The sequence below is a fragment of the Salmo trutta genome, chromosome 31 (assembly GCF_901001165.1).
Source record: "Salmo trutta chromosome 31, fSalTru1.1, whole genome shotgun sequence".
In the NCBI taxonomy this organism is placed as follows: domain Eukaryota; kingdom Metazoa; phylum Chordata; class Actinopteri; order Salmoniformes; family Salmonidae; genus Salmo; species Salmo trutta.
The window spans coordinates 38430009-38447149 of NC_042987.1; the positions used below are offsets into that span (position 1 = coordinate 38430009).

At 41.1% G+C, this 17141-nt stretch overlaps 1 protein-coding gene across 1 annotated transcript in view; it reads right to left on the minus strand.

Annotated features, from left to right (window-relative positions):
- LOC115170178 (cadherin-7) overlaps positions 1 to 17141 on the minus strand; it is a 122043-nt gene that overhangs the window by 10256 nt on the left and 94646 nt on the right. The window contains exons 10-11 of the mRNA XM_029726542.1: positions 13835 to 13952; positions 13226 to 13477 (exon numbers count right to left, since the gene is read on the minus strand). Coding sequence (XP_029582402.1) covers positions 13226 to 13477; positions 13835 to 13952 — 370 coding nt within the window. The remainder of the gene's footprint in view (positions 1 to 13225; positions 13478 to 13834; positions 13953 to 17141) is intronic.

The window sequence follows — 17141 nt, forward strand, 5'->3', positions numbered from 1 at the left end:
AAATAACACCCGTCGCTGCTGAGTGAGCAAGCGAGGAAGGGGAGGCAAACGTCTAATGATCCATCCTTTAACGCTGCCACCGCCAGGCTAAAATATGGAAGCTGCCCAACCCATACCTCATCCCCAGGCACTGTACCACCTCCCTGGGCTAAACAAGCAGAGGGTGGAGGGTGGATGTGGAGGGTGGGGTGTTTGGTCATATCACTCTACGTCTTCGCAAGGCAACAGCGGAGGAGGAGGAGTGGAGAGGAGAGGGAGATGAGGAGGAGAAGAGGCAGAGATGAGGAGGAGAGGAGACAGAAATGAGGAGGAGGGGGAGATGAGGAGGAGGAGAGGAGAAGGAGATGAGGAGGAGGAGGAGGGGGAGAGGGAGATGAGGAGGAGGAGAGGAGAGGAGAGGAGAGGAGAGGAGAGGAGAGGAGAGGAGAGGAGAGGAGAGGGAGATGAGGAGAGAAGAGGGAGATGAGGAGGAGAGGTAGATGAGGAGGAGGGGGAGAGGGAGATGAGGAGGAGGAGAGGGAGATGAGGAGACGGAGATGGCGAGGAGGAGGAGGAGAGGGAGATGGGGAGGAGGAGGGGGAGAGGGTGATGAGGAGGAAGAAAGGAGAGGAGAGGGAGATGAGGAGGAGGAGGAGAGGAGAGGGAGATGAGGAGGAGAGGAGAGGGAGATGAGGAGGAGGAGGAGAAGGAGATGAGGAGGAAGAGGACAGGGAGATGAGGAGGAGAGGAGAGGGAGATGAGGAGGAAGAGGAGAGGGAGATGAGGAGGAAGAGGAGAGGAGAGGGAGATGAGGAGGAAGAGGAGAGGAGAGGGAGATGAGGAGGAGGAGAGGAGAGGGAGATGAGAAGGAGGAGAGGAGAGGGAGAGGAGGAGAGGAGAGGGAGATGAGGAGGAGAGGAGAGGGAGATGAGGAGGAGAGGAGAGGAGACAGAGATGAGGAGGAGGAGAAGGGGAGATGAGGAGGAGAGGAGAGGGGCAAAAAAGACCCAGAGGTAGTGAGGCAATGTATGCATAGAAATGTTGGTGCCACTTTCCAGCATGGAATAAAGGGTTCTAAGAATAATAAAGGGTTCTAAGAATAATAAAGGGTTCTAAGAATAATAAAGGGTTCTAAGAATAATAAAGGGTTCTAAGAATAAAGGGGTATTGTTTGGTCACTATAATGAAACCTTGAGGGGTATTGTTTGGTCACTATAATGAAACTTTGAGGGGTATTGTTTGGTGATTATAATGAAACCTTGAGGGGTATTGTTTGGTTATTATAATGAAACCTTGAGGGTATTGTTTGGTGATTATAATGAAACCTTGAGGGGTATTGTTTGGTTTTTATAATGAAACATTGAGGGGTATTGTTTGGTTATTATAATGAAACCTTGAGGGGTATTGTTTGGTTATTATAATGAAACCTTGAGGGTATTGTTTGGTGATTATAATGAAACCTTGAGGGTATTGTTTGGTTATTATAATGAAACCTTGAGGGGTATTGTTTGGTGATTATAATGAAACCTTGTGGGGTATTGTTTGGTGATTATAATGAAACCTTGAGGGTATTGTTTGGTCATTATAATGAAACCTTGAGGGGTATTGTTTGGTAATTATAATGAAACATTGAGGGGTATTGTTTGGTTATTATAATGAAACCTTGAGGGGTATTGTTTGGTGATTATAATGAAACCTTGAGGGGTATTGTTTGGTGATTATAATGAAACCTTGAGGGGTATTGTTTGGTTATTATAATGAAACCTTGAGGGGTATTGTTTGGTCATTATAATGAAACCTTGAGGGTATTGTTTGGTGATTATAATGATCCATGAGGGGTATTGTTTGGTGATTCTAATGAAACCTTGAGGATATTGTTTGGTTATTATAATGAAACCTTGAGGATATTGTTTGGTTATTATAATGAAACCTTGAGGGTATTGTTTGGTCATTATAATGAAACCTTGAGGGGTATTGTTTGGTTATTATAATGAAACCTTGAGGGGTATTGTTTGGTTATTATAATGAAACCTTGAGGGTATTGTTTGGTTATTATAATGAAACCTTGAGGGGTATTGTTTGGTTATTATAATGAAACCTTGAGGGGTATTGTTTGGTGATTATAATGAAACCTTGAGGGATATTGTTTGGTTATTATAATGAAACCTTGAGGGTATTGTTTGGTGATTATAATGAAACCTTGAGGGGTATTGTTTGGTGATTATAATGATCCATGAGGGGTATTGTTTGGTGATTCTAATGAAACCTTGAGGATATTGTTTGGTTATTATAATGAAACCTTGAGGGGTATTGTTTGGTCACTATAATGAAACCTTGAGGGGTATTGTTTGGTCATTATAATGAAACCTTGAGGGGTATTGTTTGGTCATTATAATGAAACCTTGAGGGTATTGTTTGGTTATTATAATGAAACCTTGAGGGGTATTGTTTGGTGATTATAATGAAACCTTGAGGGTATTGTTTGGAGATTATAATGAAACCTTGAGGGGTATTGTTTGGTTATTATAATGAAACCTTGAGGGGTATTGTTTGGTTATTATAATGAAACCTTGAGGGGTATTGTTTGGTTATTATAATGAAACCTTGAGGGATATTGTTTGGTTATTATAATGAAACCTTGAGGGATATTGTTTGGTTATTATAATGAAACCTTGAGGGGTATTGTTTGGTCATTATAATGAAACCTTGAGGGGTATTGTTTGGTTATTATAATGAAACCTTGTGGGGTATTGTTTGGTGATTATAATGAAACCCTGAGGGGTATTGTTTGGTGATTATAATGAAACCTTGAGGGGTATTGTTTGGTGATTATAATGAAACCTTGAGGGGTATTGTTTGGTGATTATAATGAAACCTTGAGGGTATTGTTTGGTGATTATAATGAAACCTTGAGGGTATTGTTTGGTTATTATAATGAAACCTTGAGGGGTATTGTTTGGTTATTATAATGAAACCTTGAGGGGTATTGTTTGGTTATTATAATGAAACCTTGAGGGGTATTGTTTGGTTATTATAATGAAACCTTGAGGGATATTGTTTGGTTATTATAATGAAACCTTGAGGGATATTGTTTGGTTATTATAATGAAACCTTGAGGGGTATTGTTTGGTCATTATAATGAAACCTTGAGGGGTATTGTTTGGTTATTATAATGAAACCTTGTGGGGTATTGTTTGGTGATTATAATGAAACCTTGAGGGGTATTGTTTGGTCATTATAATGAAACCTTGAGGGGTATTGTTTGGTTATTATAATGAAACCTTGAGGGGTATTGTTTGGTGATTATAATGAAACCTTGAGGGGTATTGTTTGGTGATTATAATGAAACCTTGAGGGGTATTGTTTGGTGATTATAATGAAACCTTGAGGGGTATTGTTTGGTGATTATAATGAAACCTTGAGGGTATTGTTTAGTCATTATAATGAAACCTTGAGGGGTATTGTTTGGTGATTATAATGAAACCTTGAGGGGTATTGTTTGGTGATTATAATGAAACCTTGAGGGTATTGTTTGGTGATTATAATGAAACCTTGAGGGTATTGTTTGGTTTTTATAATGAAACCTTGAGGGGTATTATTTGGTGATTATAATGAAACCTTGAGGGGTATTGTTTGGTGATTATAATGAAACCTTGAGGGGTATTGTTTGGTTATTATAATGAAACCTTGAGGGTATTGTTTGGTGATTATAATTAAACCTTGAGGGTATTGTTTGGTTATTATAATGAAACCTTGAGGGGTATTGTTTGGTTATTATAATGAAACCTTGAGGGGTATTGTTTGGTGATTATAATGAAACCTTGAGGGGTATTGTTTGGTGATTATAATGAAACCTTGAGGGGTATTGTTTGGTTATTATAATGAAACCTTGAGGGTATTGTTTGGTGATTATAATGAAACCTTGAGGGTATTGTTTGGTTATTATAATGAAACCTTGAGGGGTATTGTTTGGTTATTATAATGAAACCTTGAGGGGTATTGTTTGGTTATTATAATGAAACCTTGAGGGTATAGTTTGGTTATTATAATGAAACCTTGAGGGTATAGTTTGGTTATTATAATGAAACCTTGAAGGGTATTGTTTGGTCATTCTTTGTCCTACTGTCCATTATGCACACAATAAATACAAATAAATGAATTTGGACAAGCGCTGAACTGAAAATAATAACGTTTAGCGTAATGACATACGACATGAATGAGGACTTCCTTTGTGTTTGTGAGCATGGGTGCTGGAGAAAAAATTCTGCCATATGTTGTTCCATTCAATTTAAAAGACTGCTGGGTACAGTAAACAAATGAACACAGCTTGTAACACTGACTGAATAAACAAATGTTCTCCTTCTTAAATATGCATTTTGTGTCAGATACCACTAATATGTCTATCAAAATTAATCAATCTTTGTCTGATATTTGATCAATAAGTACCTTTCATCTGTATATTGTGTTTTTGTATTTTCAGTTGTATTGTGTGTTGTCCAGTTCACCGTTGCAATTCATGCCTGTTGGCCAGGTCGTTAATGTAAATGAGAATTGGTTCTCAATATACTTATGTTGTTAAATAAAGGTTATATAAAAATAAACAAAATAAAAACAGATACGACTCTAATACATCTACATTTACCGACGGTTGAATAGATGTTGTATTTCGATTATGAACGTATCATAAGGACCCCATGCACACTCATTCAACTATGGTTTTACAGATTGCACGCTTCGTCGGTCACGCTTTGTGGCATTGACTTAATAGACGACTGTGTGTACACAAAATAAACATGTATTTTGTACCAGATACAGCACTTCTATACATAGAAAATTAAACGTGCCACAAAAGGACCTGTGCACTGATTCAACAGTAGTGGTACAAATTGCACGTGGCAGGCCTCACTTAAGGCACAGCAACACGGCAGTTCAGCCAAAGAAGAATGGGCAAAATGTGCGGTAAATCAATTGAACATTATGCCCAATTTTCCGTAATTGAATTGAGAAAACAATCCATCTTGCAAAATCAATGAGACAACAAGAGGAATCATTAGCAGCGGGCCCATTGTCATCGACATTTTATATAATGAGCCAAGCTACTGTTAGTCTCTCTCTCTCTATCTCTCTCTCTCTCTTTCAATAAACTGAAAATAATAACGTTTAGCACAATGACATACCACATGAATGAGGACTTCCTTTGTGTTTGTGAGCATGGGTGCTGGAGGCAAGATTCTGCCATATGTTGTTCCATTCTCTCCTTCTTTCTCATCTTATCTCTCTCTCTCTCTCATATCGCTCTCTCTCATATCTCTCTCCATCTCATATCTCTCTCTCAGTCTCACATCTCTCTCTCAGTCTCACATCTCTCTCTCAGTCTCACATCTCTCTCTCAGTCTCACATCTCTCTCTCAGTCTCACATCTCTCTCTATATCTCATATCTCTCTCATATCTCTCTCATATATCGATCTCTCTCATGTCTCTATCTCATATCTCTCTCTCATATCACTATCTCTCTCATATCGCTCTCTATCTCATATCTCTCTCTCTCATATCACTCTCTCTCATATCTCTCTCTCTCTCTCATATCTCTCTCTCATATCTCTCATCTCTCTCTCTTATCTCTCTCTCTCATATATTTCTCTATCATATATATACAGTTGAAGTCGGAAGTTTACAGCAAAGCACCCCACAACATGATGCTGCCGCCCCCGTGCTTCACGGTTGGGATAGTGTTCTTCGGCTTGCAAACCACCCCCTTTTTCCTCCAAATATAACGATGGTCATTATGGCCAAACAGTTCTATTTTTGTTTCATCAGACCAGAGGACATTTCTCCAAAAAGTACGATCTTTGTCCCCATGTGCAGTTGCAAACCATAGTCTGGCTTTTTTATGGCGGTTTTGGAGCAGTGGCTTCTTCCTTGTTGAGCGGCCTTTCAAGTTATGTCGATATAGGACTCGTTTTACTGTGGATATAGATACTTTTGTACCTGTTTCCACCAGCATCTTTACAAGGTCCTTTGCTGTTTTCGCACCAAAGTACATTCATCTCTAGGAGACAGAATGCGTCTCCTTCCTGAGCGGCATGACGGATGCGTGGTCCAATGGTGTTTATACTTGTGTATTATTGTTTGCACAGATGAACGTGGTACCTTCAGGCGTTTGGAAATTGCTCCCAAGGATGAACCAGACTTGTGGAGGTCTACAATTATTTTTCTGAGGTCTTGGCTGATTTCTTTTGACTTTCCGATGATGTCAAGCAAAGAGGCACTGAGTTTGAAGGTAGGCCTTGAAATACATCCACAGGTACACCTCCAATTGACTCAAATGATGTCAATTAGCCTATCAGAAGCTTCTAAAGCCATCACATAATTTTCTGGAATTTTCCAAGCTGTTTAACTTAGTGTATGCACAGTCAACTTAGTGTATGTAAACTTCTGACCCACTGGAATTGTGATACAGTGAATTGTAAGTGAAATAATCTGTCTGTAAACAATTGTTGGAAAAATTACTTGTGTCATGCACAAAGTAGATGTCCTAACCGACTTGCCAAAACTATAGTTTGTTAACAAGAAATTTGTGGAGTGGTTGAAAAACGAGTTTTGATGACTCCAACCTAAGTGTATGTAAACTTCTGACTTCAACTGTATCTCGCTCTCTCTCTCCCAGACTTGGTCCTTTTAAGGACAAATAGAGTGTTTGACATATTATGTCAAGAGAGCAGTGGCGACCTGTCATTCAGGGCAGGTGGGTCACCGCAAAATCTACAGGGAGAGCTAGAAAGTTGAAATCCCCTTGGGTGTTGCCATAGATTTACATTAGAAGTGCCCATCCAAGAAGGCTCAAGGTCATTGGCCACAGATAAAATGATGTCAAATCAGGTTATATCTACCGTAACTTTGATTGGACTGATCATGTCAACATTATATTTTCAAAATCTTAGCTATCAAGCAGCTATCACCATAAATCATGTAGACAATCTACTGGCAAATCCTTTTCAGTCCTTGTCAAATGAAGAAAATTACAGATAAAACATATCAGTGCTCATGGACATGTATTTTACACAACAAATTGGAAACCGCAAATTCAACAATGAGTGGTTTGGAAGGAATCAGTGGCTAACTGCAAGCCTTGCAAAGCAATAACTATTTTGCTTCCTCTGCCTGCTATTCGGTGGAGTGGGTGTGTGGTCCAAGTCTGGGTGTAAGGGTCTCTTTTCCAAGCTTAAAGGGATAAACATTCACACGCCATACACTATATGCCAGAAAAGGTTGAATACATTGGCCATGCTGTCAATCCAGCATGACTTCTGCCACGTTCAAAACAACTGGAAACTCTGAAAAAAATGAGATCTGACTGGGAAAATACGTTTTGAACTGTAATCCAACTCGGAATTTCCAATTCGAGAACTCGGGCCTCTTTCTAGAGCTCCGACCTGAAGTTTACTGAAATCATGATTCAACCTTGTTTTTTTCAGAGTTCCCAGTTGTCTTAAAAGCCCCATAAATCTAGAGAATTTGCCCACAAGAAGGACCTGCCGTGCCACCTTCCTGTTTAAGTGAGCACAGAACAATGGGACTAAAAATGTCTTGTATGCTGCTGCATAAATGATGTAATATGCCAGGGAGATATGTATACTGGAGCTAAGAAAGTAATACTAAGTGTATGTTGTGTAGGAAGCTGTTAGTGGCCCATGTGCCTCACCCTAATAATTTGGTCCCTTTCCCCCCCTCATTTCGCCTACTGTTCTGACTTGGTGGTGCACATGTAGCCTATTGCCTGTTTTAGAGAAATGTAATCATCGAATATTGCTTTCATTGTCATCACGGAAGAGCTTTCATTGTCTGATTATATTCACCTTTGTTTATCCTATGGTTCTGACTTAGTGTACAAAGAGAATACTGTATGAAAGGCACATGTTCTGAATTCTGTTGGTGTACCAATAGTTATATTAGTTCGCTCATTAATGTCTAAATCAAAATGACGGATTGCCTCTTGTCCATTCACAGTTCCCTTAGTTCAAATCAAATCAATTGTCAGTAGAAACCGCATTTGTTTAAGAAAGTCAGCCATATCAGCTATGTTTTTTTTTTAAAGGCAGTAAATGAGGCTGAATGAACTGTTTTGCTGCCAGACAAGGCTCTGCTGAAAGCCAGGTGTAGAGGTGGTAAGGATTCACTCCATGGTGCTGAAGGGTAAAGCTCTGCTGTCGGGACAGCTTTATGTAGGCCCTAACAGTTTGTGGGCAACGTTTGTCACCGTTAAAATGCAATTAATGTATTGTTTAGTGTTGTGTTGTGTAGTGGATTTGCTGGCGTGCATCTAAAAATATATATGTTGTATTCGCCCAACCAAGATTTACATGCTAAAATCAACACTGCAAGAGAGCGACGATGTACTTCAGCTGAATGGGGGCCAGTCAACACTCACCGATCACCACGATGACAGTCTTTGTCAGCCAGAATGAAGGAAACAGATTGAGACACAGTCACTGTCGTATATTATCTGTCACAGGCCACTGGTTTTTGGGGAACTGGGTGTCTGACTGACACACCAAATACTGACACAGTTCTTGCTTCACTTTTAAAAAGACAATGGAAAGCATCATCCATTGACATTTCATTGGCCAATTCGTTCAATAATAGATGACTCAATAATGGTCATCAATATGTTGCCTAAAAATGTCAGATGTGAATCTGCTGAGGTGTAATGGTAACTTTAAAGGGGCAATCTGCAGTTGGAACAGTAACAAATCCGACACCCGACCACTGATTTTGGTAAACAGCTGAGGGATGGGGCTTGGAGAAATATAGCCACTCTTTAACTCATGGACAGAGCTATAAATACAAGTACAGACCATTTATGATATCAATATTATAGTTTTTAGAGGTAGGGCTGTAACCAGGGTTTTAGTGAGGTCCTGCTGAGATAGGCTTCAATGTTAATGCAATAGAAGTCTCTGCCGGCGCGAGCCACCTGACTGACATCATGGAATATTGAGGGCCAGTAGGAGGCACTCTTTCCTCTGGTCTAAAAACAATTATCCCAATGCCCCAGGGCAGTGATTGTGGACACTGCCCTGTGTAGGGTGCCTTCTTTCGGATGGGACATTAAATGGGTGTCCTGACTCTCTGAGGTCATTAAAGATCCCATGGTTCTTATAGTGAGAGTAGGGGTGTTAACCCCGGTGTCCTGGCTAAATTCCCAATCTGGCCCTCATACCATCACGGCCACCTAATCATCCCCAGTTTACAATTGGCTCATTCATCCCCCTCCTCTCCCCTGAAACTATTCCCCAGGTTGTTGCTGTAAATGAGAATGTGTTCTCAGTCAACTTACCTGGTAAAATAACAGTAAAATAAAAAAATGTAAAACTCATCTATAAGGGACTATTTACCAGTTGTCTCTGAGAGTGGGTTATTGTTTGTTACGCGCCATCGGGGGTATGCCAAGTAAAAATGTGATTCACATTTAAATATATATATATTTTTAAATACATTATTTTATCTTTTTTTTACATTTTTTTTCTTCATATTTTCAAACAGTCCATTTATATTTTCCAACGGGGCTATACATTTAGGTGAGTTTTTTTTTCTCATCTGAGTAAACTCGTTTCACTGCCAAAAATAAAATTAAACCATGTAGTGTTCAGCGAAATAACAACACAATGTCAAATACAGGAAGTCAAATAATTAACATCCAATCACATTAACCGTTACTTTCTCCCAGGAATTCCACTAACGGTCCGTATGTAGCCAAACGTAGCTGCTGCTCATGTTGGTATCTGTACTGATGGCGCAAAAGCCATGACAGGGAGGCCTAGTGGAGTGGTAACGCACGTGCAAGCTGTCGCTTCCGACGCCTCTTGGGTACACTGCAGCATCCACCAAGAGGCTCTTGCTGCCAATGGAATACCTGACAGCTTGAAAGATGTTTTGGATACTACAGTAAAAATTGTTAACTTTTTTAAAGTAAGGTACCTGAACTCTCATATTCAGGTGCTGGCCTATATGGGTGATGTTTTATCCTGCCTGAATCATCTTAATCTAGGATTACAGGGACTCTCCGCAACTATATTCAATTGGCGGGAAAATGTTGAGGCTATGATTAAGAAGTTGGAGCTCTTCTCTGTCTGCAATAAACAGGACAACACACAGGTCATTCCATCATTGTATGATTTTTTTTGTGCAAATTAACTCAATGTTACCAGACAATGTCAAATGTGATAGAGCGAAGCACCTGAGTGAGTCGGGTGCGCAATTACGCAGGTACATTCCCGAAACGGATTACACAAAGGCTCTTCACTGACGAGTCTGGTTTTGTCTCACCAGGGGTGATGGTCGTATTTGCGTTTATCGGCGAAGGAATGAGCGTTACACTGACGCCTGTACTATGGAGTGGGATCGATTTGGAGGTGGAGGGTCCGTCCTGCTCTGGTGTGTCACAGCATCATCGGACTGAGCTTGTTGTCATTGCATGCAATCTCAACGCTGTGCGTTACAGGGATGACAACCTCCTCCCTCATGTGGTACCCTTCCTGCAGGCTCATCCTGACATGACCATCCAGCATGACAATGCCACCAGCCATACTGCTCGTTCTGTGCATGATTTCCTGCAAGACAGGAATGTCAGTGTTCTGCCATGGCCAGCGAAGAGCCCGGATCTCAATCCGATTGAGTACATCTAGGACCTGTTGGATCGGAGGGTGAGGGCCATTCCCCCCAGAAATGTCCAGGAACTTGCAGGTGCCATGGTGGAAGAGTGGGGTAACATATCACAGCAACAACTGGCAAATATGATGCAGTCCATGAGGAGGAGATGCACTGCAGTACTTAATGCAGCTGGTGGCCACACCAGATACTGACTATCACTTTTGATTTTGAACCCCCCCCCCCTTGTTCAGGGACACATTATTCCATTTCTGTTAGTCACATGTCTGTGGAACTTGTTCAGTTTGTGTTTCAGTTGTTGAATCTTATGTTCATACAAATATTTACATGTTAAGTTTGCTGAACATAAACGCAGTTGACAGTGAGAGTAAGTTTCATTTTTTTGCTGCGTTTATGTCAGATGACCTTAGGTGACCTCTCTATTTATGGTTTATCTATTTCTGCTTCCAGAGTTACAAGGTAGAGAGAACAACAGTGCAGTATTGTGACCGCACAGATACCTCTGGAACAGCTGCTGTCATTGTTTGAGGAGCTCCCCCGAAATTCGTTAAGACTGCCTCGAGAGTACAGAAAAGAACAGAAACTCCAAGCTTGCCTCATTACAATTATTCAGCCACATAAATATGCTTTATTTAGTCTGCCCTACTGAACACAAATGAGTTCGGCCAGGTGCAATTAAAAGGGCCATGAATCGGGACGAATGTGTTGAATGGAAATAACAACAAAAAAAACTCTGAAATGCCACACTGCTTCAGTGGGGACAGCTTAGCTTGGGGCCTTGTTCTTCTCTCCCAGTGTGACTCAGTGGGGACAGCTTAGCTTGGGGCATTGTGCTTCTCTCCCATTGTGACTCTGTGGGGACAGCTTAGCTTGGGGCCTTGTGCTTCTCTCCCAGTGTGACTCAAGCACCATAAGTGACCAACATAGTAAGTTCATCGGTGGTTAAATCCCTATTTAAATTTTTTTTGTAATTTTCAGTTTCCTTCCACATTGTCTCTCCTGGCTCTCTACATATCCACCAGCCCCGTGCTCTCGACCATGACGGATTAGGCTGGGCTGGACCCCCAGGGGAAAAGGCTTAGTTAGCACAAAAATGGAGGCTCAGTTGAGGCTTTTCAGAGATGGACTAATCCTAGTCTTCGTCTCACATGGCACCCTATACCCTACGTAGTGCAATGCTTTTGAACAGAGCCCTATGGGGGTTGGTCAAAAGTAGTGCACTACAAAGGGAATAGGATGCCATGTGAGATGCAGACCCAGTGCCCCATACAGGCAGGAAGAACTTTGGGTGTCTGAAGAACATGTGGGATAGGTCTTCAGAAATACATGGATGCTGCCACACAATGTATTCTCCACGACAACAGGAGAATACATTGTAGATATTCCATAAAATAAATCTGCCGTTCCCAGCTACAATAGTCATTTACAACATCAACAATATCTACACTGTATTTCTGATCAATTTGATGTTATTTTAATGGACAAAAAAAATTGCTTTTCTTTCAAAAACAAGGACATTTCTAAGTGACCCCAAACTTTTGAATGGTGGTGTATATTTTAGTTTTTTTGTCATTGTCACGGTTGTCGTGGGGCCTTGTTCTTCAACAACAAACCGTGACGCAGAGGTGAAACATACACTAACTCAAAAACAATCTCCCACAAACCCAGGTGGGAAAAAACACCTACTTAAGTATGATCTCCAATTAGAGACAACGATGACCAGTTGCCTCTAATTGGAGATCATCCCAAACAAAACCCAACATAGAAATACAAAACTAGAACATAACATAGAAAAACTAAACTAGAAAACCCCCCTGTCACGCCCTGACCTACTCTACCATAGAAAATAACAACTTTCTATGGTCAGGACGTGACAGTCATTTTGTTCGTGACAAACAGCAATTATCTAAGCAATATGATCCCGCTCGCATGCCAAGATTGCGCTCTACCATTTGAGCTAATTCCGCAGTTCTACAGTGAAGTTGTTTTTTATTTATTTAACTAGGCAAGTCAGTTAAGAACAAATTCTTATTTACAATGATGGCCTACCCCAGACAACACTGGGCCAATTGTGTGCCGCCCTATGGGACTCCCAATCACGGCCGGTTGTGATACAGCCTGGAATCAAACCAGGGTCTGTAGTGACACCTCTAGCACTGAGATGCAGTGCCTTAGACCGCTGCGCCACTCGGGAGCCCTAAAACAGTTTTGTCATTGCGCTGCGAGCAGGGTTCAAACCTGATTGAGGAAACCCGATTAGATTTCAAGTCTAACACCTTAACCACTCCGCCATCGCAGCTTGCTCAGTTGTTAATGGCTGATGTTCTGCAGGGAAGTTGTTCATGTGAAAGCCTGGAACTCCTTCGACTCTCTTGTAATGTTAGAAGATATGAATTCATCTCGCAACTGTAATTGGTAAGACACAGTGTTCTTCTCCAAAAGTGTACATACTCAGTATTTTCTAATCCAACAGTGTATACTGTTGATGCAGTAAAACATCAGATATCAGTCAAGGGGCCACATGAAGGAGCTTGCAGGCCTGATGTGGCCCTGATGTGTTTTGGTAAAATGGCTTACCCAGTAGTGTGAGGATGCAGGCCAGGATGGCAATGAGGGCCCCGGTGCTGAGGCCCGCTGAGAGCATGGAGTTCTCACTCCCACATGACTGGGGGATCCCATCAGGGTCGCAGTCGCACACCCGGATGGACAGAGTGTTGGTGCTGCTGAGGGCAGGGCTCCCATTGTCCATGATGAGGACGGGGAGGCGGTACATGTTCTGGTGGCGGCGTTGGAAACCTCCTCGCTTGGTCAGCACAGAAGCGGTGTTGTCTCGGGGAGAGGGGGAAGGCATATTAATACACTGATAAAATTGTGTTCAGACAGTAATACTTGGTGGATTCCAACAAATAATGACAAACGTTAGCCGATATGGGGTTTACATAATGGAAAATAGACAATCAAGGCAAGGAAACCACAATATGGTTGTGGAGCTGCTCCTGCCTGGTGACTAAGCATCCATTTTGAATTGCTCCCTTATTCGTTTAGACTGTCCTGCTGCCAACTATGCATGTTTTATCGGCCCAATATGACCATGTGTCTGGCCGGTTAGTGCTATCCGGGATCCTTGTGGGGTTTCTACCCTATACCCTAACATTTACCCCTACCCATTCCGGGTCAGGCACTTACCTTTGTTGTCTCTCAGGGTGAAGTTGAGATTCCCAGCAGCCTCAGCGGTCAAGGAGAAGAAGAAGCGGTGTCCACTCTGAGGCTGGTCTCGGTCAACAGCACTGATGGTCTCAATGACCTGTAGGAGATAGATGACCAAAGGTTACATTCAGTTCAGGTCAGTTCAGTTTATTGTCTTGCATTCTAGAGTACGGTGTCTATATAAGAACAGTCTCAGCAGGACTTGTATTTATCACCTGTCGAGAGCTGTCCTAATATTAAGGAACCCCTTAAGGGTCATAGTGGGAGAAAAAAGTCAGTTCCCTCCTTTTTTTGTTCCCTCAATATAAAAATGTATTCCCTCGATATGAAAATGTATTCCCTCGATATGAAAATGTATTCCCTCGATATAAAAATGTATTCCCTCGATATGAAAATGTATTCCCTCGATATAAAAATGTGTTCCCTCGATATGAAAATGTGTTCCCTCAATATAAGTGTATTCCCTCGATATGAAAATGTATTCCCTCGATATGAAAATGTTTTCCCTCGATATAAAAATGTGTTCCCTCGATATGAAAATGTGTTCCCTCAATATAAAAATGTGTTCCCTCGAATATGAAAATGTGTTCCCTCAATATAAAAATGTGTTCCCAGGCCTCCTGAGTGGAGCAGCGATCTAAGGCACTGCATTGCAGTGGTAATGACATCACTACAGACCCGGGTTTGATCCCGGGTATTGGCCAAGTGCCGTCCAGGTTAGGAGAGGGTTTGACTGGGGAAGCTTTAGTTGGCTCGTCATGCTCTAGTGACTCCTTGTGGTGGGCCGGACATCTGCAAGCTGACCTCTGTTGTCAGTTGAACGGTGTTTCTTCTGACACATTGGTGCAACTGGCTTCTGGGTTAAGCGTGCAGGTGTTACGAAGCTCAGTTTGGAGGGTCATGTTTCGGAGGATGCATGACTCGACCTTCATCTCTCCCGAGCCCGTTGGAGAGTTGCAGCGATGAGACAAGATTGAAATCATGGAGAAAAAAAGGGTAAAATACCAAAAAATAATAATGTGTTCCCTCAAATGTTTTTATTAATTACCTCTATTCATGAATTTGTTCCTTTGGATCTCTCCTGCAGATTTGAGTGCATGTCTTTATAATGGATTGATGAGCGTTAATTGAACTCTACTTCAATCTGGGCATGATATACAAAGATTTTCTTCGTTGTTTGAATATATTATTGAGATAACCCCATTGTATTTACAGAATATTTACTCCCTTTTTTCAGAACCATGGATGATATGGCTGACTTGATAAACCATGAATCACATGTTAAGCTACTCCTGACTCCTGGTGGATTTGTGGAGCCTATCTGAGGATTAGCCTGGCTGTTTTTTTTCTTTCTCCACCATGACCCCCAAAGGGCTCCGTATAATATGAACACCATACTGGGCCACTGAGTGAAAAAGAAGATCCAAATCAACATTTTATAATAAAAATGCACAGACAGCATTTTCAGAGATGACAACAGGTCACACCAAGAGATAGAGCCATATATTGTAAAACACCAGCTATAACATCTGACATGACAATAAGGAAGGTGATATTAGTGATACATCGAGAGGAAAGGCAGTACCATACTCTATAGGGGCTGGGACAAATTTAGGAGACCGTTACACCACCTACAAAATCCCCATTGAACCCTCCTGCGTGTGGTCAAGATTAGCCTCTTACCAATATGATGACCTTTTCAACAATACTCATAATAATAACAATAGCGTTACATTGGTATGTTTTTCATTAGGTTGATATACAGTATTGTTAGTAGAACCTGGTATTATATTTATATAATATGACTTGATAAATGTGTGTGTATTGTAATTACCAGCTAGGTCTGCTGCAGAACAACAAAAAGAGGAAGGCCCTAAAATTTTGTCAAAGACTCCAACCACCCAAGACATAGACTGTTCTCTCTGCTACCGCATGGCAAGCGGTACCAATGCACCAAGTCTGGAACAGACAGGACCCTGAACAGCCTCTACCCCCAAGCCATAAGACTGATAAATAGTTAGTCCATAGCGATTGGTTAACTATTTAACTATCTGCATTTACTCTCTTTGCACAAGTTCTTTTGACTCATCACATACGCTGCTGCTACTGTCTATTATCTATCCTGTTGCCTAGTCACTTTAATCCTACCTATATGTACATACATTGCCTACAAAAAATATTCATACCCATTGACTTATTTCACATTTTGTTGTGTTACAGCCTGAATTCAAAATGGATTAAATATTTTTTTCTTCCTCACCCATCTACACACAATACCCCATAATGACAAAACATGTTTTTAGAAATGTTTGCAAATGTATTTAATATGAAATATAGAAATATCTCATTTACATAAGTATTAACACCCCTGAGTCAGTACTTTATAGAAGCACCTTTGGCAGCGACTACAGCTTAGTCTTTCTGGCTACGTTTCTTAGAGATTTCCACACCTGGATTGTGCAACATTTGCCCATTATTCTTTTCAAAATTATTCTCTGTAAAATTGGTTGTTGATCCTAGACAACCATTTTTAGGTCTTGCCATAGATTTTCAAGTATTTTTAAGTAAAAACTGTAACTCGGCCACTCAGGAACATTCACCGTCTTCTTGGTAAGCAACTCCAGTGTAGATTTGGCCTTGTGTTTTAGGTTATTGTCCTGCTGCAAGGTGAATTAATCTCCCAGTGTCTGGTGGAAAGCAGATTGAACCTGTATTTTCTCTAGGATTTTGCCTGTGCTTAGCTCCATTCTGTTTATTTTTTATCCAGAAAAACTCCCCAGTCCTGAACGATTACAAGCATACCTATAACATGATGCAGCCACCACTATGCTTGAAAATATGGAGAGGAGTACTCAGTAATGTGTTGTATTGGATTTTTTAAATTCTGTACAGGCTTCACTCTGTCAATTAGGTTAGTATTATGGAGTTACTATAATGTTGTTGAACCATCCTCAGTTTTCTCCCATCACAGCCATTAAACTCCATAACTGTTTTAAAGTCACCATTGGCCTCATTGCAAAATCCCTGAGCGCTTTCCTTCCTCTCCGGCTACTGAGTTAAGGAAGGATGGCTGTATCTTTGTAGTGACTTGGTGTATTGATTTTTGTATTTTGTATTTTATTTAACCTTTATTTAACCAGGCAAGTCAGTTAATAACAAATTCTTATTTTACAATGATGGCCTACCCCGGCCAAACCCTAACCCGGACGACGCTGGGCCAATTGTACATAGCCCTATGCGACTCCCGATCACAGCAGGTTGTGATATAGCCTGGAATTGAACCAGG